At 45.6% G+C, this 22,457-nt stretch overlaps 1 protein-coding gene across 1 annotated transcript in view; it reads right to left on the reverse strand.

Annotated features, from left to right (window-relative positions):
* Positions 1 to 22,457, reverse strand: part of PITRM1 (pitrilysin metallopeptidase 1) — a 1,609,076-nt gene that overhangs the window by 660,767 nt on the left and 925,852 nt on the right. Inside the window, exon 20 of the mRNA XM_069648021.1 lies at positions 1,088 to 1,188. Within this exon, the coding sequence (XP_069504122.1) occupies positions 1,088 to 1,188 (101 nt within the window). The remainder of the gene's footprint in view (positions 1 to 1,087; positions 1,189 to 22,457) is intronic.

Raw genomic sequence — 22,457 nt, forward strand, 5'->3', positions numbered from 1 at the left:
TGCTCAATAATTCCATGGTTACGCTCTGGCTCGTCGGTCCAGAAATTTCACAAACTGATGCTTCAAAGATTATGCATTACATACGGAAGATCGTAGGCACATATCAAGATGGACATCTGTAGTTGTCTGTTCTCCTAGACACAAGACATGTAATTTATCGTAAAATAGACTATCATCCATGGAACTGCTGAATATCATAATAGTATCAGTGTCGATAAAAAGATGCAATACTGCAAAAATGCATTAACATTTAAGCTAACAGTGGATAGTCACAGGAGTAGGTCTCTGCCTGCACTTTCCAAGCTCCAATCCCATGGCAGGGTCATATTTCATCCTTCACAAAAAAATAAAAAAAAAAAAATGAACACCCGTTACTGGAGTGCTTAGAAGTTGGAGGATGCTGGCATGTAGCGCTATAAAACAGCGACATTATTATATCATATTGAATGTAGCCAGTGACACCAAATGGACAATCCAGCCATGTGCATGTTAGCAGTAATTACCATAACAATGAGAAAAGGGCATGTTCAGTGACTGGTACTGAAACTATCAAGGTGCCCTAATACAATCACTTCTCAATACAAAAACAGGATTTTATAGACTTTCAAAGGTACCAAACTGCTTATGCCCACAGGCATGAAATATGCTTAATTTGTGAGAGATACTGCAGAAACTGCCTTTCCCTAAATGCTCCCAACATGTTGTACATGTAATGTGACGAACATGAGGTGAGTAATTACCAAAGTAAACTTGAGATGCCATTAAAAAACTATTCTTAATTATTTACACCAATATGTTCATGCCAAAACAGACCCAGATTACGCCTGGACCACGCCAGAATCCTGATGATCTCTTGTGCCAGTGAAACATCCGCTAGCAGTTGCTTTTACTACATTCCACGTGAGCTCAGATTGCGTTTTATTAATCTAAAACCTTAAACCTTTACATTGAATTATACATGTTTATTTTACTTTCCCCCCCAGCATTCATGGTAGGCGACCAATCAACTATGTTTTGTTTAAATCTATTATTTTCAATCTATGCATGTGTTAAAGACCTCTTATCTACTTACAATGCTTGTACTCACCTAATATTGTCTCTGATTAATAAATGTTTTTTAGTGCGAGACAACTTGCGTTGTACTGGTGAAATATCAGTCATTTCAGCAATCCTCTTCATCAATTTTACCTACAACGGGAAACAGCAAAATTAGGCTAAAGCTCACAAATGGAATAGTTACCCACATTGAACACTTATCTCTTGCTAACTCCCCTACACCAACAGACTTGTCCTGTCACCTGTGGACAGACCAGGCACATATTTCAAATATGGACTCCCTTTATTGGTTCTTGGTGATCTCATGAGATTAATTTCTATTTATCTTTTATTTCTGAGGAGATTTATACTGCGCCACAGGCAGACCAACTGCATCAAGGAGTCAGCACAAATGACTTGGCGAAAAGTGTAATGAAAACGTCTTATTGGAATATACCCTAACAAACCTCTCAAACCATATGAATCAGTTTGTTAGTCACAGAAGAAACACTTCAACTGTATATTAAAGCAATTACTATGTAATGAAACCCAATAAACATTAGATTGGCATGCTATATCACTATTACAATATCCTGTCCAGATACCTGTAAAAAACCAATTATACTGTACAAAACAGATTTCCTAAACACACGAGAGGAAAGAGGGGAAGGAAGAGAACTGGCCAATCCTGTGATCAGCATAAGGCAGTGAAATTACTCAACCAATCCCAAGCATTATTGGGTTACCTAGGGAGTGCACAGCCGTGAAAGCAGGGGCAGGAGAGAGCAGATCTGGCACACTTGAGGAGTGGTCAAGTGAGAAGGAGCTGCAATTGGAAAGCCTAAGAGAAAGACTGCAGAACCTGATGGGGGCTCCTACTCCGCTATTGGGGGAGTATAGGAGGAATCCATACCAAAGTAATGACAAAGAGCAATAGCCTGATCCGGGCTATGCCTCGGAACAGGAATATGGTTAAGAAAGGTTTGCTCATAAGCATTTGTAACACCAAAGAACCACAGCCCAGAGGGTATTTTCTGGTCCTAATCGTAACTACTGAGAAGCGAAGACATACGATTGGTGCTATAGCATTGAGGCAATGATTGGACCCAAGAAGAGAGCTGGGTGTTATGTCTCTGGGACATTGCGAGCTACCTCTCTATCTAAGACGAGGACTCTCGATTCTTCAGAATAGGCCTTTGCACCCTTGTTCAATTCTCCTCACAGACACTTTTAGTATAGCCAATCCCTTTATCTGTTGTAGCTGCACTTCGTAGGACCAGGTGGGATTTATCCCAATACCCCCTTAAAGAGGTAAGGTCATAGATTGAGTGGAGGGAGGATTTAAAAAGGCTGAGATTATCAAATCATAGACAAGCCAGAGAAACTAGGAGAACTTTTAATTTCCACCCCACTTAATTTAGCTATCCCAGATACAGCCATTATATTTTGAAGACATTCTCTTAGGACCATAGGCATTATTTCAACCCCAAAGTAACACATGGTGTTGAATTACATTTATCAGCATTTCAAATGTTCAACTGCTTTCTCTTCATTACATAATGGAGTTGGTTTGTCTCAGGAGCATGCTGCACGATTGCTGCTTCTGTTGGGAATGTAATGTTTTTGGGTAAAGGGATGTGTTAATTGCTGGAAAGTGGCAGTGGATGCCTTCTATGCTCTCCCTTAACATAACATTGCCTTTACACAGTGGATTGAGTGCCACAACTGTACAGTAGTAAAGCATGAACAAGCTGCATAAATACATGCAGAGTTCTTGCCCTTCCTTCCAAGGGCAATGCCCTATGAGTTGTGGTAGGTCAGAAGAAGAACATGGACTCTGGTTAGCCATTTTATAGATATGTTTATTAAATAATATGAATACTGCCCATCTTTCTCTATTCTATAAGGTGTCCCTACCTAACGAAACTTGCTAAGGTGCTCGTCAGTCAGCGAATGTCCACAACTCTAACCCATCTGAGCCTAATACCATTCTGAACAATTTAAAGTTAGGCTACTGTTGCTCTTCACATGAGGTTGGTTGCTTTATCGCTCAGCCCCTGTTCTTGAGTCTCTAGTGATTACTTTTATCAGTTCGTATAACTTGTATTGCAATTGATGGGCTTGGGCTAGCTCCCAGCCTGAATCTTGGATTACAAAAAGGAGGGCTACTGTGGTTATTCAACAGATCATCATTGGAACCAAGTATTCTATGAAGAGCGGCCTGCTGATGATCTGAGGACGGTCCTGCAGCTGACCAATATGGACTCCCAGTGGTTGGTACCTGATCTCAGAAGACTGCGGTTGGTGGTTTTTCCCTGGGACCGTGGGAACAACTAGTCTCGACCCCGGATTGTGGGTCCATGCACTGGAAGCCTTTCGGAAGTGTCCTTGGACCACACAGTGGACTCACCAGCTCCCTTTTGGGATACTGTGCTGCAGCCGTCGGTGATCCACACAGAGCCTTGGGACTCTCAGGATTTTCAGATTAGCCACAAGTTGACTATCCTTTCAATTTCAGTCTTCTCACAACAAGGGAAGCTGAGCGAGGCTGCCTTGCCCAAACACTGCAAGATCGCATGTCACCGCATGACTGTGGTGACCGCCACTGGGACCATCCTTCGTAAATCCTGTGAGGAGTCCCGTAGGGTCTGCACCGCCCAGGTCCGCAGCTTTTTTTCGTTTGGGGGTCATCAAGATGTTGCTTGGAACAGACTGGTGACAACCGCGACCAGCTCATGACATGAAAAGTGACCTCTGCACCCGCGTCCCCTGGGCACTCCTCACTCGAAACAAGGACAGAAGATTGGGGCCCCAGCGAATTCCAGAAGACCGGCAGTGTCACCTGGAAGAATCGGAGCCGGGTGGGCATTAAGTGAACATACCCGTTTCTGCCCTCCACTGTCTCCAATAGGGTAACAATTGGGGAAAGCCCTTGTCCCCTAAAGTCACTCTGGCCTGGCTTTATGACAGGACCCTTGACTGAGGTTCGTCGATCAAAAACTTACATTTGTAAAAGGATCGAGTGGGGTACTTACCTTATTTGTAGCAAATACTTACATCACTTTAAGGAACTTTTCAATCACCACCACAGCCCACTGCATCAGTTCTGAAATACCTTCCCTGGATAACCCACATTGGAACTTGTGACTTTGTGGGCACCAGGGCCCATACATCATTGGGCTGGACTTCGTAAGACGGGGAACTAGGTTTTGAATATTCTATCTAAATAGAACTGTTTTTCTTGCATTGAATTACTTACCTGTTGACTAGGTGATCTCTAAAAGTGAATGTGTATATATGCGATATATGGTTTTTGAGTTCAATACTAGCTTGTGATATTTTCATTCTTAGTGTGTTTAGAAAGGCCTAATAAACAAGTGTATTTTTTATTAGCTCTTTAGCTTGAACAAGCAAACTTTTCGTATTTTTTAATTTAAAAAAACTATTGTATTTGTATATACTCCCTGACTAACTTGAGTTATTGGTGTTGTTCTGTGTGGACTCATAGTAGCCCCTACACTACTCTCACACTTGTACTGAGACTACGCCTTTTCTGCTCTTCCACATCATCTTGACTCAGACTCCCCGTTTACCAAAAATAAGGTGGCCTCCTAAAATCCTCCCACAGTGGATTTTTCTTTAGAAATCCATTGTAACACTCCCACGCCAACAGCCTACCATGCTCCCCTTTTTATCTCCTTTCCTAAGAGTGCCCAGTGTGCCGAATTTCTCAGGTATGCAGGATGTTAAGCAAGCTTGAGAATTACGCCTTACTCTTTTTAACAACGAGAACAGCAGGGGTCTGGTAAATGATTGGTGTCCTGAATCGCGGCTCTACTAGTCAACATATGAAAGCTTTCATCAGCTAACTTGGGTTTAGTATGTCAGCAAGTGACCCTACTTTTGGCAGCAGGCTTTAGTTTCCCCGAGTTGTTTGAGGTATGCAGGTGAGTGCATGAGGACCAAAGAGATGCATGGTAGCACAAGCAGTCTATTGCCATGCAATTAACCAAGCATTACCATTTGTGCTTTGTATTAACAGATTACTGCTGTGCAGGCTACATGAACCACATACCTCTTTGGCACAACTTTCTTATGGCCCCATCCCCAATGATATAACTTCATACAACCCAGAGGCGTATTTGCATCAAGAGAGCAGTGAAAACAACTGTGCACCCCAAACAGGGATAACTTTCCACATATACAAGTTATATTAGAGCAAGCCTGACTGGGTGAACAACTGTGTGCCTCATGATATGTTATCTTCCCTTAGTTTTAGGGCGCTTTGGCGCAAATAGGTCTTAAGACACCACTAAGGCCAAGGATGGATTAGGGAGCCTGATGGATATATCCAGTCCATGGCCTGCATTTGAGAGCCGGTAGCAGCCCTGGGCTCCCAGGACCACCCCAGTCCATACTGCAGCCACAACCATGGAATTTGATCACACTACATTGAGCAGAATGGCCTAGGGCATCACAACGTAAGTGAAAAGGGTACCTGCAAGAGAAGGCAGGAGTGCAGTGAAGGAAGACATGGGTGCTGGAGGACTCTGAAGGTTGCTTGCTGGTACAAAGCAGGTTTATGGTTCCCCTTTCCATGTTTGTTCTATACAGATCTGCAGTTACAGGCAAGACAGTAAGGTAATGCCCTCCTCGCAGGGCCCTGATGCTCACGTGGTCCACCACAATGCAGCTCACCCCATCACCGGAATTGATCACATTGCTCCCACCGTGCACTAATTACACTGGACCCCCCATCTTGGCAAGGATCAGGTCCAAAACTGGATGCCTCACCTACACAGCAACCACCGCCGGTATGCAGGCCTACCTGAAGGATAAACAAAAAAGCTAAATCTGGCAGCACACAGTCTTCTCGCAATGAGACCATCACCAGGCTGAAACAGTCCTTCCCATGCTATGCTCCAGTTCTCAGGAACTCCTTCCCGGTGGCAATCTGTTTGAATTTAGGAAAGAACCGAAGACCTGGGTCTTCCAGCAACACCTTGTTGTAACCTAGATTTCAGCTATCATGTGCACACCCCCATCTGCAAATTGTACAGTGCATATTGTACAGTGCCAATTATTACTAACGTATGCTTACATTTTTTTTTTTTCAACAAGGAAATAGGCTGTAGCTGTAGAGTGGGCTACATTTTATGCATAGTGTAATTTGGAAAGTTACATAATTTCCCCAGCTGGCTTCCCTCACCCAGAGAATCTTTCACATAATATTGTTCTCCCTGCAGTAGGTCAGTGTTCAGTGTATTCTCATCCGCCAGCCAGGCCATAAACTGCAACTGCTCTGCTAGATAGTAAAATTCAAAATGTAGCAGTTTAACTCTGCCATCCTTAAAATCCATGCACAGTGTTCTCAGTGAGATCCTGCACCTCTTGCCTCCCCAAATGAACCCCTTGACCGTAGAGTCGAGCCTGCGGAAGATCAGCCCAGGGATGTAGCAAGGTATAGTTACAAAATGGTACAATAGCCACAGCAACACTATCATCTAACGGAGTGCCACTATTCTAATCATGGACAGAGAGCTTGCGCCAGAACTCCATGGACTTCACTATCAGTCGCAATGCCCTCAACGTGTTCATTTCGTGCTCCCTCTTGGGTTCGTGGTAGACAACCACCCCTGGATAACGAAAAGTGTCAACTGCCCACTGCAGCTCGAGGCTCGGTAGATAATCCTGCCTCAACTTTTCTTTGCCTATGGTTATGACTGAAAGCTGCGCAAAGCCATCCATGACCTCAAGCATGCATGGCAGATTAACCTCTGTATTCGGTATGTAGATTAATAGATCATCTGCATACAGTGAAACCACATGCATGCTACCTCCCGCAGGTGTGCCAGCATCTATGAAGTCTGCCCTCAGGAACGCTGCCAAGGGTTCCAAAGCAAGGATGAACAGCATAGGAGAAAGAAGGCACCCCTGCTTAGTGCCTTTACACAATTCACACTTTACTGAGATAGACTTCCCAGTTCTAACCCTGGCTATAGGCTTCATATTCAATTATACCTGCCACAAAAATTAAAGTCCAATCCCGAAGAGCGGCAGGGTGGCGTGCAGCCAATCCCAACGCACTGAGTCAAGTGCTTTTATCGAATCAAGCAAGCCCACTACATAATCTGATCGAGCGACCCTGGGCTTGTCGATTACATAGTTCAATCTGCACAGATTCCAAACATATTCATACCCAGAACATATCCGTTTTGATCATGGTGTATGAGGGCGCTAATCACAGCCCGCAGCCTGTTCGCCCGGAGCGCTGTGAGGATCTTTCAGTTCTGGTTAATCATTGAGAACGGTCCATAGGAGCCGCACTCTAGCGATGGCTTGCTGGGTTCAAGTATCGGTACTATAATGGACTCTTAGGGTTGCAGGAAGCTGGCCCTTCTCGAAGGCCTCCACCAGCATAAGCAGGAGCCTGCCGCAAGCAAGCCAGCATATTCTTTATAAAATGATTCCGGGAGGCCCTCTGTCCCGGGTGTTTTAGCCGTATGCAATGAGAGTATGATTGCATCCTCAATGAGCGGGTCGTCCAACATTTCAACCTGCTCTAGTACCAAGCGAGGGAGAATGATCTGCGACAGATCATCCTGTATGTCTCTTGCTCTGCACTCCACGTTCGTGCCATACAGCCACTGATAAAAGCAGCTAAAGACTGAGTTGATTTCGCTGTGTGCCCTCCATTCCTCCCTGCACTTATCCTTAATGGAGCTAATGATTTCCCTTCTCTCTTCTGCTCGGCAAAGTCAGACCAGTATTCTCCCAGGTTTTTCCCCACTTTCATGAAGTTTCTCTGTGTATTCAGCATAATCATATGGTTCCATGTCATTCCATCGCCTGTCATTTTAACGTGCACATTCCATCGAACATGCTCATCGTTTATTTTTTTGGGGGGGGTCCCCTCCACACTTATTTTTGCTATTGCCTACCCTCCCAAACCCTTACCTGCCCTTTCCCATCCCGCCCCCTAAAAAATTCGATGAGCACATTCGATGGAATGTGCACGTTAAAATGCCTGGGGATGAACATGCAGGCGATGAAAGGACGTGGTACCAATCATTTACCCAACCGCTCCCAATCCGCCATACATGCCTGTCTTCTCATGTCCCACCATTAGTTGCGCCCCATTCATCAATTCCTCAATTTAAGATTCCCTACCAGAGATGCTGTGCATCAGGTCCCTATGTATACCACCCATTTTACCAATCGCCTCCCCTCTCATCACCACTTTGAAGGATTCCCACAGAGTTCCCGCACTAACCACACTCCCTGAGTTTAAGGTAAAAACCTCTTCAATATTGTCACCATATGGGCTCTAAACTGATCATCAAGCAGCGCTTCCACTCAATCGCCACGTCAGGATTGGTGGCCTGCCTGCAGCTTTCTGCCACGTTACTGCCAGAGGCGCATGTTCTGAGAGTATACTGGCTTTATATTCAGCTGTAACAAATTCACCCAAGGATTCAGTGCACATGAGCATATAGTCAATGTGCGCGTGTACCCCATGCGGGCTACAGTAATAAGAGTAACCCCTCCTGCCCCTATGCAGCGGCCTCCAAATATCTATTAACCCCAATTCCTTCAGCAAGAGGGTTAGTATCTTTGCTGGGGGAGCAGGCTTGCTGTGTCCATTATCTGACCTATCCAGCCCAGGGTTTAATGTCCAATTAAAATCTGCTCTCCCCCATATCAACAAGGCTCCCAGATACAGGGCCAGTCTAGGGTGCAAAGACTTGAAAAAAGGAGGCGGTGGTGTGATTTGGTGAGAATGTGTTAATTATGCAAATCTCCCGTTCTTCCAGGAATCCGTGCACAATGGTCATCCTACCCTGATTATCACACTTGAAATTAAGCAGCTTGAAGGGTACCGAAGGGGCTATCCATATCAGCGTGCACCTAGCATATGCAAAACCTTAAAAGTGTGTCCCCCCCACCCACTTCTTAATAAGCATAGCCTGCCTAGCCTCTGAGATGAGTCTCCTGCAGGAGGGCTATGTGTACTCCCTTGCCTCGTAAATATGTATGCACCCTGTTCAGCATGATGAAGCTGTTGAGCCCCCTGACATTCCAGGAGATTATCCTATTGTCACTCATCCCAATATTGCGACTTCTACTAACCCAGGTATCACACTCGCTACTCTGAGGGCCTCTCTTCCCTCACACGGTCTAGTTACACTAAAGCCAGCTTTCACAGGAGCCCCAGACTCATTACCACCCAGCTTCTCCCCCAGCCCCAACCCACGGGCATGTTGTTGCAGTGCATCTGAGACCCAGGCTGGAAAACAACCTTGCAGCATGCACTTGAAACCAACCCCAAACCTAGCCAAACCCACTAACATCCCCAACAACCACCCAACGATAACCAACTCTTTCAGGCATAGCCGCTTCTCACACAAAAAAGGTGAAGGAAGGAGGGTGTACTGATAGCGGCAGTGCCGCCTGCAATACAGTCACAAGGATAGGCCAGTCACCTTACTGGCCTCCCCGTGAAGGTAACTTGCCCCCCCACGCAATGGTACAAACTCCCTGACGCCTCCTACATGTCTTCTTGAAGCAAATCTTGCCAGCAGCTCTGCCGGCAAACAGTTCACCGCGTCAGGCCAACCAGGGAGTATGGCAAACCCCACCATGTCCATCCAAGCGCGTGCGACATCCGTATTATCATAGAAATGGCAAGTTCCATTAGGAAGAACCTTTAATCTAGCTGGGTAAATCAGAATGTACTTAAGTCCCGCACACCGAAGTCACTCCTTCGTTAGACCAAACGCTGCCCTCTGCTTCTGCACTTTTAGCGTCTAGTCACAGATACATAGCTATCTTGGCCGACCCCCTCTCAATGATTCCTCATTGTCTGAAGAAAGCAAGGATCATTTCCCTATATCCAATTTAAAATCCTAGCAATCAATGGCCTAGTTAAGTACCGATGGGCATGTTCCACCATGGAGCCCTGCGATAAGGCACCTGGCCCTACTTCCTGCAGCAATATGCTTTCCCTCTGTCCCCTCAGGTAAGCCCAGTAGTTGTAGTTTATTCCGCCGCGCTCTTCCCTCAGCGCCCTAAGCCCCATGTTCCAATGCTGTCACCTTCATTGTCAATTCCTGCACCTTTGTCAGGGCACCAGTGATGTTTTGCTTATTCTCGTCCACTTGAGTCTTTAAAAGACCAACATCTATTAGGACTGTTAAGGAGAATTCTCTGTTTAGGCTGAATTTCCTAAGCTAGTGAGTCCCCCAGCAGCTTTGCTGGATTTTTGGGGTTTATTCTTTTCTCCTGCCAAGAGTGAGACTCTTTTACCCTCACTCTTGGACATGATTTGAGTGTGTTCCTTTGACTCTAGATGTGTTTAATGGGCTATGGGGTCTTTTATGCCATAGGGCTTCATGTGTTTTTGTGATGCGTGTTACACAGCACCCTCAGTGCAGTAACACAGGGGTGTCATAGTGACCCCCCAGTATAGACTCCATACCCTGGGACTGACTACTGTCTCCCAGGGCATGTAAAGTCACCATTGACTTTAATAGTCTTGAATTCTGAACAGAACCAGTACAAACCATCATATTGTGGACGTACTGGCTGGGGCAATTTGATTGCCCCGGGGTCTGTTAGTCGAGGGGGCACGTCTCTGTCCCCCCTGATCGAGTTTTGGCTGGTGGCAGTGGATACTACTTTTTATATTCAACCGCAAATATTTCTCTATGGGATTTTCCCATTGTTCGAGGCTACTATCTTTATTTATTTAATTACGATAGCCTCGAACATACCGCCGGTTTATTTATTTATTATTAATTCTCCGGTTGGTATTTTTTGCGAAAACTCGGTTCTAAAATGGCGTTTGTGTTCTCTTCTGTGACTCCAACCCAAGTCGAGCCCTTTGTTCCACTTTTTTGGCGGGCTTCTCCACAGAAGCCCTCCAAAGTGGTGCCACTCTGTCTGGGGTACTTAGGAGGGGAGGAGGGAGATTTATGCACCCTGGACTGAGTTGCCTAGGCAACTCAAGTCGCACTCCGTCCTGATTGGCCCAAGTGGTGAGCCGGCCGGCTCACCACTTCGCATGTTTGAGTGACAGCTAGGCTGATTGAATGGGGGTTTTCTGCATAAAAGCAGGGCTTTGGGGACTGGAACTTTAGAAGTCGCCACAGGACCTAAGAATCCGACGAGGGAGAAGCTGAGCCGACCTACCACGATGACACCACCAGTGGAGCCCTGCTGGACCGTCTCACCACTTTTCCCAACGACAAAGGAGATCTCCCGCCGGAGAGTCTTCTTCCTTTGACTGGTGGGGATAACCAGTTTCACTGTCTTTTCGCCTTCCCGACGCATCTCGTGGCCGCCTTGCCTGTGCCAAGCACCCCGGCAACCGAATACCACGTTTTACCACGAAGGGTAATACCTTTAACCCGAAAACTCTGCGGCTGGTTTCTTCCCTGGCAGTGCAACGACCTTCATCTTTCCTCCAAGTCGAGATCTTCTCTTCCCCTGGACGATGCCGAGACTGGCACCCGCTGCCAGGAACAACTGCCACCGCTGGAGGATCCTTCCCACTTAAGGTACCGTGTTCCGCCTGGCTTCCCTTGCCACCGACTGTACGGGGTAGATTTAGCCCCCGGCTTTTGAACCTGGATTAACCTGGGAGACCCTGGATAAACTTTTCTGAGCCTCTCTAAACTCTTTTGCGAACTCTCTGCAAGACTTTCAAAGCCTAGTGTAACTGTGTGATCTTGGGCGCATTTGTGCTCTGCTCTCTCCAAGAGTGGGCCCAGCCTATGGACTTTGGCTCACAAGTGACGTTTGCTCTTCTGCCTTGCTAAAAGTGTTCCTAAATCTTAGAGTGGTGTACCTTCACATATTCTGTCCGTTTCCCTCCCTTCTTCATGAACTTATTGGAGTGCCATCTATAGTTAAGCGCTCACCTCTGTCTGGAAATAAGTGGTGTTAACTAAGACTTGTCTGATAAGGAATAAGGGTTGTATATATTATAATAGTAACTGTGTTTAGAGTGTTTTACAATAAGAGTGCTGGAGTGTTTCAAACAGTGTGTTTTTAAATAAATAATTATATACTTTGATACCAAAGCTCTGGTCAGTGTTTGCTTGTGCTATTGTGTCCGAGTGCCTATTGTGTATACTTTGCATACTGCCTAACTCTTCTTGAGGGAAGTCTGACTGCTCAGCCACAGCTACCAGGTAAATCTGGGTGGTACAGACTGCTACCAAGTGGGTTTACTGCTAACACCTGTAGTCCTAAATCGTTTGCAGTGTTCCCAAAGGGAACTGCACAGGTTTCTGCCTAACAAGGACCTCGCCAATCTTCCTATCCAGTGTAGTTTGAAGGACAGCCATGCCTTTCCAGATTTGCTTCTCCTCCATCTGCGCTCCTATAGGTGAAAACATCTGTGTGGCACTGCCCTCAGCCAGGGACGCGCAACTTCCCTCACCTTTGCACGCAAAGGCGTTCATCCTGGTCCGCCTGGTCTTCCTTTTGTACTGCTTGTCTGGCAAGTACTCAGTGTTACGCCTGTGTGGCGCATTAACAACTGACTGCTACATGCTCAGTACCAAGGCTACACACTGGTCTTCCAGACTCTTTATGCAAAGCCCAGGCAGTTGGATGTATACGCTGCCAGTGGGGATCTTGCCAGATGGCGTGCCCCTTCCTGTCCTCAGGAGCCTCCAATGAGGAGCAACTGCAAGCTGCTGGACCTTGTTGGCATCCTCAGAACAATCTATATGCTTGCAGCAGTGAACGGGAGCAGAGAGTCAAAGTGTTCACTGCTTGGGCCTTATACTAGTAATGCAGGGTGTGGGAGCTTGGGTGAACCCACCTTGAAGAACCTCTGTATTCAAATCTGCCCTCACACCATCACACTCATGCCCCAGGGGTCAGTTGTGCACAGTTCTTGTACCCCCCCCCCCAGGTCTCAACAGCCATATCCTCCTGCTCAAGCTGCTGGGCCCTCCAATGCCAGTTTCCCCATCAGGGAGAGGAGCCGCTAGCTTCCAGGCGGTGCAGCCCAACCCCGCTGCCCACGAGCACCCACCTGCTGTCCATCCCATGCTGCCCCGCACATCACTGCCGTCAAAGGGTGTGCATAGGCTCCACTGCTTATGCCCGACACAGCCCCGTGGCCACCTGCTTCCAGTAATGGGGACAGTTGGCACTGCTGACCAAATCAGCCCAGGCCCTCCGTGGCCGCTTCGCTGTCAGTTGCTCTCCGGTGCTTGTTGGCGCACCAAGGTGTCAGCCCTGTCTGCTAAGCACTGCACTCCAGCACGTTCCAAGCCACACATCACAGAGAAGAGCGCACATGTGCCCCAGAGACACCAGTGCAGTCTCAACCACTGCTTTTGAGCTCGTGGTGTTATGCGCCTCAGTGTCACCCCCAGAGCGGGATCAGGCTCCCTCAACGCCACCTTCAGCCACAGCACTGTCGGGCAGCGGGCACCAGTCGCCGCTCCACTCGGAGTCCTGGTTCACTGGCTCCATGTGCTCCAAAGGGACCGCTGCCGCCTCTCAGGCTTCTCCTCACGGCAGGCGTCGTCCCCAATCGCTCTCTGCACCGATTAACAGGATGAATACATGCAAGTCATATCAATTTACCAGATCAGACGGGAGCTTCCAGCAAAAGCGTACTCCCAGCATGGTTGCTGTCCACGCCCCCTTCTTTTTTATTAATTTTAGAGTAACATAACTAAAAATCACAGTGCAGTGTTCAAAAGAATCGAATCTTGACGGCCAAACCAGCAGTAACACATTAAAGTCCCAAAAACTATTCAAAGGAATAGACCTTCACAGTATCACAGTGTGACTGGCGACATTAAGTCCAGTTGTGTCAAGGCCTGCCTGTCTTGTATCGTTGGGGTTAAAGTGTGTTCCCCCATCTATCCCAGGTCTTTTCAACTTGGTGGGGCAGCCTCTGGATTGATGCATCTGCTCCTGCATTGCCCTGCAATTGTCCAAGTCCAACTCCCACTTGGATACCCTCCCCAGGCTATAATATTCCTTTTGGCCACTATCAAAGCATTGGAAATAAACAATCTATTATAACTTGAGTATACGGTTTCTCACCATATTCCCAGCAGTGTTAACTTTGGATCCCCCGGTACCGGCTCAGACACAACTTATATCTTATTGATGATCTTACTCCTGAATTTCTGGATCTTCAGGCACAACTATACGGTATAATAAAACATTGCCTGAGCAACATAACACTGTAAACAGTTGGAATCCGCTGCCCTGCCCCACTGAAACAGCATTTGTCAGGTATAATATATGTTCTATATAAAAGGCTCAGTTGAGAGTCGAAACCAGGCCGTGATTGCTATCGCTCTGGTAGCCATTATAGCCTCCTGCCAATCTTCTGCCCAGATAGGGTCCATGTCCGCCCCGCATTTCCGTTGAAGTTTTGTCAGGGCGGGTGGTAAAGCTACAGAGATTTTTGTACAATGTCAAGACTGTCCTCTTGACCAAAAGCTCCATGTATGTGTTGGCTTCTACTGGGGATTGCTCTGGGCAAACATAAATCCTTCAGAAATGTGACCACATGGCGTGTCCAAATTGGGTATAATGGTAAGCATCCAGTTTTGTTAGCTGCGCATTGAGTTGCATTTCTTGAAATTAACATAGGCGTCCCTCCAGGAGCACATCCCCCACCACCTGTATGTTTTTCCTGTACCATTGGGCTGCAACGGTCAACTTCCCTAACTCCAGCATGTCCTTAGTATTACATAGCGGGGCACACATTGTCAGCACTCCGCCCATCTCCCTCCCTGTTCTCTCCCCAGCCTGTACCACCTGTTGTGAAAATCAAAGGCATACCAGCCACTTTTTCCCCCTGTGCAGCACCTGTGTAGATCATAATGGCACGTTCCAGTCTAATATGTGACCTGGATGGATCCCCTTGCAACCATTCATTTGCCATTGCAAGCTGAGAGGCCCAGTAATATTTGGGAAGGTTTGAGAGACCAATCCTGCCGTCCCACACCAAGATATCCAGGGAATGCAAAGCAATCCTTGGCTGGGAATCACATCACAACAACTTCCTTAAGAGTTCTTACAATACGATCGGGGATCCTGACGGAGGTATTATGAAGTATATACAGAAATCTAGGCAGCGTCATAATTTTGAACATTGACACTCTTTCGAATAGGGAAAAGGGAAGAGACAACTAGAATTTAGTGTCAGCAGTAAATCTCTTTTGGTTATGGGTGTCAAGTTGTGTGCAAGAAAGGCAGTAGGGTCCTGACAAATATGAATGAGCAGATATTTAAATGATCAAATGGCAAACTTGAAAAAATAACTGTCTGGAATGGAAGCAAAACAGGCAGGATCGCACTGAACCTTGGGACTAGAATTTTAGCCAGTATTCTTGCTTCCATATTAAGGAGCGAAATCGGCTGATAAGCACATTCGTCGGTGACTTGTCTTTTTTTAGGTATAACTGACAGTTCCTTGCCGCAGGTCTGGGCAGTGTTCCCTCACCCCTGCTATTCTAGAACGTTGATTACATTGGCCCGGATACAGTGTTGCTGAGCCTTTTCCATAGCTCTGCTGGAAAGCCATTAGGTCCCGGCGTTCTATGTGACTGAAGTGATATAATCGACGCTGCAACTTCCTCCTGTGTGATCCTGGCTTCCAGAAACTCTTTTTCCATTTCTGTAAGTTGTGGGAGGAGAGTTACAGTATGTCTTGTTAAGACGGTCCAAAAAAGTCCCAAATAATACAGAGGAACTGGAGTCAATCCAAACAGACTGAAATGAGGAAGCAACGTGCACAGCAAAACTCAGATTTAATATCCTACAAATAAAGCACAGACAGCACAATAGAATTCAAATCTTGTGTCTCTCACCATATACATTAGAAACAATTGCTTAAATACTACACATTTTTCATCAATTACATAATAACATAATACCAATTTACAAAACCTACAGTGAACAGGCATAGGTTAGTGTGTTCCACAGTACATCATCCCTACAAGTAATTGGTTGACATACTACTTTATGAGTTGTATAACTCTAGGGATTCTGATCAGTTGGCTCCTTGCTAACCAACCTTGGACACTTGACAAGTTGTCAAGATATCAGCCAGACAGGTTGCAGGGGAGAGAGGCCCATGAACTGCCTTTTGTTCAATTAAAGTTGCTATTCCTCATTCCCAGGCCATGAGACCAGGCAATCTCTTTGTATTTGGGCTCGTATGGCGGCTCGTGTGTAGAGTACTGCAGGTGTATTATCTATTGGCTTCTAATAAATAGTCCGTATTCTCCACTTATGGGTCACACGCGATAAGACCGTGTATGAAATGGAATTACATATTTATTGAGATTTTAGCTCTTAAAGTGTGTGTGTCTTGTTCTTTTTTACACTGGGGACACTCTTGAGTTAGTCTTCATGGAGTCTTTTGGCTTACTGTTTTGCACCTGGTGGTTAATGCATAGATTACCAATTGTACATGTTCTTCATGTGGAGAGCATATATTTGTTGTGTCCAATGCATGCACGTATTCCTGCTACAACATTAGTTTGACTGCTTTTGCTTAAATGGTCTCTATGTCCTGTTGCACCTGCCTAGGATATGGGCGGTATGGTTGCCTCAGTGAGTAATGTTTCACACCTGCGCGGTATTGGGCTGGGGGAGGGGCAGAAGCCATAGATGACATTCATCTGCCTCCTAACACTGCTGCCTCATGCCGAGTCCTTGACCACATTCTCCCTTCTGAGCTCCCCCATATAGGGCTCCTTGTTTATCCATATTTTATGCAACCCCCCCCTTAAGCTACCTCCACGTCTCATGTCCATTTGGACTCCAGTTCATGTAGAAGCACTCCCCCTTTGGAATCGCAATATACCCAGCGCTAGGTGCAATTGTGAGGGTACAGAGGATATATACATTTTGACCCGAGAGGTGCAATAGGGATCTCCATTGTTTAGGAGTGGGAGTCATCCATTTGTGTATACTCATGCACGCGAGTATTCAAGTTTATTACTATTTTCTTTCCTACTGACATTTTGTCAGTCATTTTGCAATGGCTTATTGCTATTCTTAAAACACAGAAAGCTACTAGTACTAATACCAGTATGGCCACTAGTATTTTGAATGTGTTGGCTAACCAGGTGAGTATCCATGAGAGCAGGTAGTTTAACCAGTCATTATCTGCAATGTCTTCCACTTCTTCCGCTATTTTTGTGTACAGTTCTGTTAAGATGGCTATTGCTTCTGTGAGAGTCCCATTTTCCTAATCGTGGGTGGGTATATATATGTGCAGCAAGAAGGCCCACTTTTTGCACAAACACCCACCTCCAAAGCCGTTAGATTGAGGATGCATCTGTTCTGGAGGGTCATGAGCCTTATTTCTCCAAGCTCTTACCTTATGTCGTTAAAGCCTTTTAAAGTCGAATTTAGGGTCTGCAACAGCTCCCACTGGGTTATTTGCAACCATTTGGCCTTTGTGTTGGCCTGCAAGGTGGGGGTAAAGAGGATTGAAAAGAACATATGTCCTACTGAATAATGTATGCCCATCTTGTATGTCTTCATACATCTTTGCCAAGTTATAGTTATCCCTTTTTTTTCAGTTCGTTCAAGGGTGAGGGACTTCTTATGCCTTATGTGTGCGTTCATCAAGGGGAACCACCTATTGTTGGGAAGGAGCTTGTTAAAGCTTATGCAGTTCTTAGCACATGACTCAAAAATACTCCCTTCCCCCTCCTTCCCGGAAATAATGCAGCCTGTGCTAAAAATAGACTATAAGCCATTGCGTGGGGCCCGGCTAGCTCTAGTGGAGAGCACGAGGTAACTCAGCAGCTGTTCCTGTCTATCACAAGCCAATGGCGACTAAAAAAGATTCAATGCACGACTACAGAGTACTAGGAAAACAAGTTTTTTTTTTGTAGGAATTACTGGACCAGATCAAATATAATTATGTTGAGATAAGTTTGAGAGAATGGCGGGAAGATGTGTTTATTTATGAATGTTTAGAACATAGAAAATTATGCTAAACAAGAGCCACAATGTATTCCTGCTTAGCATGTTATGTAGTTTGTCCCAAACGGAACCCAGCCATGCCAGAAAGAACAACTGTGGCATCCATTTTATGGACGTACAGTTTGGATGAGCTCTGCTGGTATCCAGTAACCAAGTCAACAGTATTTAAGCCTCAGGCCCAGCACCAGTCTTCAGGACCTGGGAGCCAGCCACTGACGACAGAAAGCTGGACAGAAACAGCAGAGCCCTCTACCATTCCCCCAATCCTCATGATCTGTCAAGATTAAGGTTTGTTATCTCTTGCAAGATAGACTCATGACCTTAATTCCCTAGAGGGGTGTATTTACTCTGGTTTGAGCGTGATCAGGGGGTACCCCAAAATATTTAAGGGGTGCTCCTGTAAGTTGGGGATCACTTTCAGTGGTGACAACTAGACATGCTACTTAGTTTCTTCCCCTGTACTTTGCAAAGCCCCAGGCAGGTCAGCCACGCTCATCTGTAGTGATCAGACTCCCAAATCAAAAAACCCATGTATCCTGAGCGACTTTAGTAGAAGCCATTTTTAAAGAAATCCTTTCTGCTCAATGGAGCAGGGCGTGGCTCCAGAATTACAGGCCAGCATGGGACTTCGTAACGGAGGGAAACTCAAGTGAAGCACGCCCAGGTGACGATACTCTTGCAAGTGATAACAAAATGGGAACAGGTATGTAGGATATGGTGATGTGAACACAATATTAGGTGATGTGAATGCTACTATGATGAAGTGGAGGATGTTGTACGAAGTCAATGGAATAGTACTTTTGGTGATGTAGTATTGGTGATGCAGTATAAAATAGGACTTTTGGTGATAAGAAACAAGATTGGATAGGATAGATTGGATTGGATTTCAGGTGATGTGTAAAGGAGTAGATTGGATAAAAAGTGGGTCATGTATTGAAACTGTCACGTATTTCTGTTTTTCTACTTTTTATGATGGAAAGGGATCCCCAGCTTATAAGGACTGGGAGGCAAGGGTACCACACATTCTTCTTATGACGATAAAAACAATAAGTGGTATTACAAAAGTAGTGGCTCGGTATAAGGAATGAGCCTGGATTTTAGTCATTTTTTAAAATATTTTCTCTTACTACCTTTTGTGGTAAAAAAGGAAGTAAGGTGGATGAGTCGTGGTGTGTGTGTGGTTGAAATCCAAGTGAGAAAAAGTAAGGGGGTGCGGGGGAGGAAAGTGGGTTGATCTGTATTTTTGAAGCACGTGCAGCATAGCAGTAGGGTTTAAGTGAAGCATTAGGGACGCACGCAACATTATGGAGGAAGACACTGCAATAAAATACATGCATAGGGTTCTGCCACTGTGTTGTGACAGAATAAATAAACAATTGATAGTAGAAACAAAGGAAGGGGGGATGTCCTGCTCCTGGCCAGAGCAGGGATCCCACGACAGAAACATGCTAGAAAAAAGGTCCATCTTTGTAGAAGCAAAATATGAAGGGATCACGTCCCAAAAAAGAGAGAAGAGATTCTAGATGTCTGGCAATTAGTTGAGGCTATGGAAGATCAGGAAGGCGAAAAAGAGATCCAATGTAAGGGGATATACCCCGTAATGCCTAAACCTGCAGTAGCATATAAAAACCCAGTTTATAAGCCTCCATTGGTAGAGTGTCAACAGGATTATCAGGATTAGCAACTGGGGGGGGGGCACCCAAGAGCTTTTGCACCTCCATATAACCCAGCCACAAGCTCTAATATGCCCATAGCCTTGGTGTACCCAAAGGGTCCACACAGCGAGTTAAGAACATTGCAGGAAAGGTTGGCCAGGTTGCAAGAACCTGAAGTAGTATCACCAGAAATAAGGGTACTGGTGCAGAAAACAGGGGATTGGAAGTCAGGAGATTTTTTGTTTAGATTCAACCCGGGGGCAACAAGAAATGTTTGTGTTGAAAAAGATGATGGGCGGAGGGTATGGATGGTCCTGCAAGAAGAAGTAGAACAATCAAGGGAAAATGGAGGGGAAGATCAAGGTGGTAGAAATAATGAAGAGGCAGAGCAAGAAGATGATCAAGGAGAGGAGGCAGTGAGAAACCTGTCCCTGCCACAAGAGGCAGTGGGGAGGGACAGCCCAAGAAATAGACAAGATTTGATGATGCTAGTTCAAGAAAAGAATACTACTGAAGGGGTAGAAAACAAAATAGATAAACGGATGCCTCTAATGCATAAAGAAGTAGGGATAACGCAGTATGTGCCATGGCCTCAAATGGACCACAGTTATTTGATTAAAGCTCTCCGCCAGCTTATAGATGGAACTAGTAAGATGATCTATGAATTTGAAAAATAAACAGCAGGGGTAGCCTTAGCAGTAGGAGACTAAGAGTTCACTGGTCACCATAGTTGGGGACATATGGGCAAGGGCTGGGGCAAGTGTTGCAGATAATGGACATGATGGAGCAGCCTTTGATGAGGTAGGGGTGATTAGCACAAGCAGCTGCTGCACTTTTATACCCTCGGAAGATGCTGCGAATGGGTCACTATCCCACGTCATCAGGGTGGTGCACAATCTAGGTGTTCAAATGAAGAAAAAAGGTGGAGTTCAGAATACAGATTGGCTATCGCTTGCCTTTGATGGGGTCTCATCATGGCTGGAGGCAGCAGTAAAAATAGTGGTTCCTGTGATCGTGTTCTTCTTGGTTCTCTTCTGCACGTGCCAATGGGGTCTCCAAATGTGTTCGTATAGTCCCTAATAGTGCAAAAATGATGGCATCAATTGAGGGATCTAAAACACCTTGCCATCCAATAAACAGCAAAACTCAAACTAATATTTCTGGAGTTATAGATATGTTGGGTGGGGATGAATTAGTTACTGTAGAAGTAATGAAAGGGGGGGATGTTGGGAAGGAGCCTAGTGTTTTCCTTCATTTCTAAACTTTCCAAGCGCTTTAGAATTAGGCAAGACTTCTGTTTATTGTTTTTTGGGCAAGATTGTGTTACTGTTGCTAGGAACCACAAAAGACCAGGGAGGAGGGGGGCATTAATAGAAGGCACTTATTTAAATATAAGGTGCATTAGCTGAATGCATTTTTAAATGTTAAAGCTTATGCAGTTCTTAGCACATGACTCAAAAATACTCCCCCCCTCCCTTCACAGAAAGAATGCAGCCTGTACTAAAAATAGACTAGAAGCCATTGCGTGGGGCCCGGCTAGCTCTAGTAGAGAGCACGAGGTAACTCAGCTGCTGTTCCTGTCCACCACAAGCCATTGGAGACTAAAAAAGATTCAATGCACGACTACAGAGAACTAGGAAAACAAGGCTTTCTTTGTAGGAATTACTGGACCAGATCAAATATAAATTATGTTGAGTTGAGAGAATGGCGGGAAGATGTGTTTATTTATGAATGTTTATAACATAGCAAATTATGCTAAACAAGAGCGACAATGTATTCCTGCTTAGGCAGCATAATGTTATGTAGTTTGTCCCAAACGGAACCCAGCCATGCCAGAAAGAAGAACTGCTGGTATCCAGTAACCAAGTCAAGAGTATTTAAGCCCCAGGCCCAGCACCAGTCTTCACCACCTCGGAGCCAGCCACAGACGGCAGAATGCTGGTCGGAAATGGCAGAGTCCTCTGCCATTTCCCCAATCATCAATCTGTAAAGATTAAAATGTTTTATCTCCTGCAAGATAAGACTAATTCCCTAGAGGGGTGTGTTTACCCTGGTTTGAGCGTGACCAGGAGGTACCCCAAAATATTTATGGGGTGCTCCTGCAAGTTGGTGGATCACTTTCACTATCTGCACCTCACTTTGGAGCACCAACGCTGGTGCTCTTCTCACCACTAGGCAGCACAGACCATGCATATAGGCTTTTGAACCACAGGCCCAATAGTGGTCCAATAATTCAGCTGCGCCTATTTTAATGCCAAGCAAATCAAAATGTGTTTGCACCATTTATTTTTCCCTACATTTACTGTGCCCATATTTCTGAAGCATAAGGTGGCATTCTTCACTGGTACTATGGGCAGGGGGCCTACTTCATCTTGTACCAGGTGAGCAATTTGAAATAGTCAGTTCATTCCTTGAGGCATATATTGTTTACATTCAACACAAACTCTACTGGCACTGACAGAAGTGCTTGTGCCTAAAAAAAATACATCATCCCACCAACCGGGCCTTCCGAGGTAAACACCTCTCCATATATGAGAGCTGGGGCCCTGCAACCACCTATGTCCTTCCCTGCTGCATTAATGCATTCTAACAACGTTTGGTCTGTTATTTTAACATATCCTCTATTCGGGCCTTCCATTGAATATTGCATCACCTTATTTTTTGATCTGGTGTCATTCATCGTGGACTTTTGATTTATGTAGCTATCCTCATAAGGGAACGTTCTTTTTGTCATCCATTGCAAGGTGGTCCACCTTCCCTGAATTTGTCCTATTG

Source organism: Ambystoma mexicanum, chromosome 2q (assembly GCF_040938575.1).
Source record: "Ambystoma mexicanum isolate Mex_15411 chromosome 2q, UKY_AmexF1_1, whole genome shotgun sequence".
NCBI classification, from domain to species: domain Eukaryota; kingdom Metazoa; phylum Chordata; class Amphibia; order Caudata; family Ambystomatidae; genus Ambystoma; species Ambystoma mexicanum.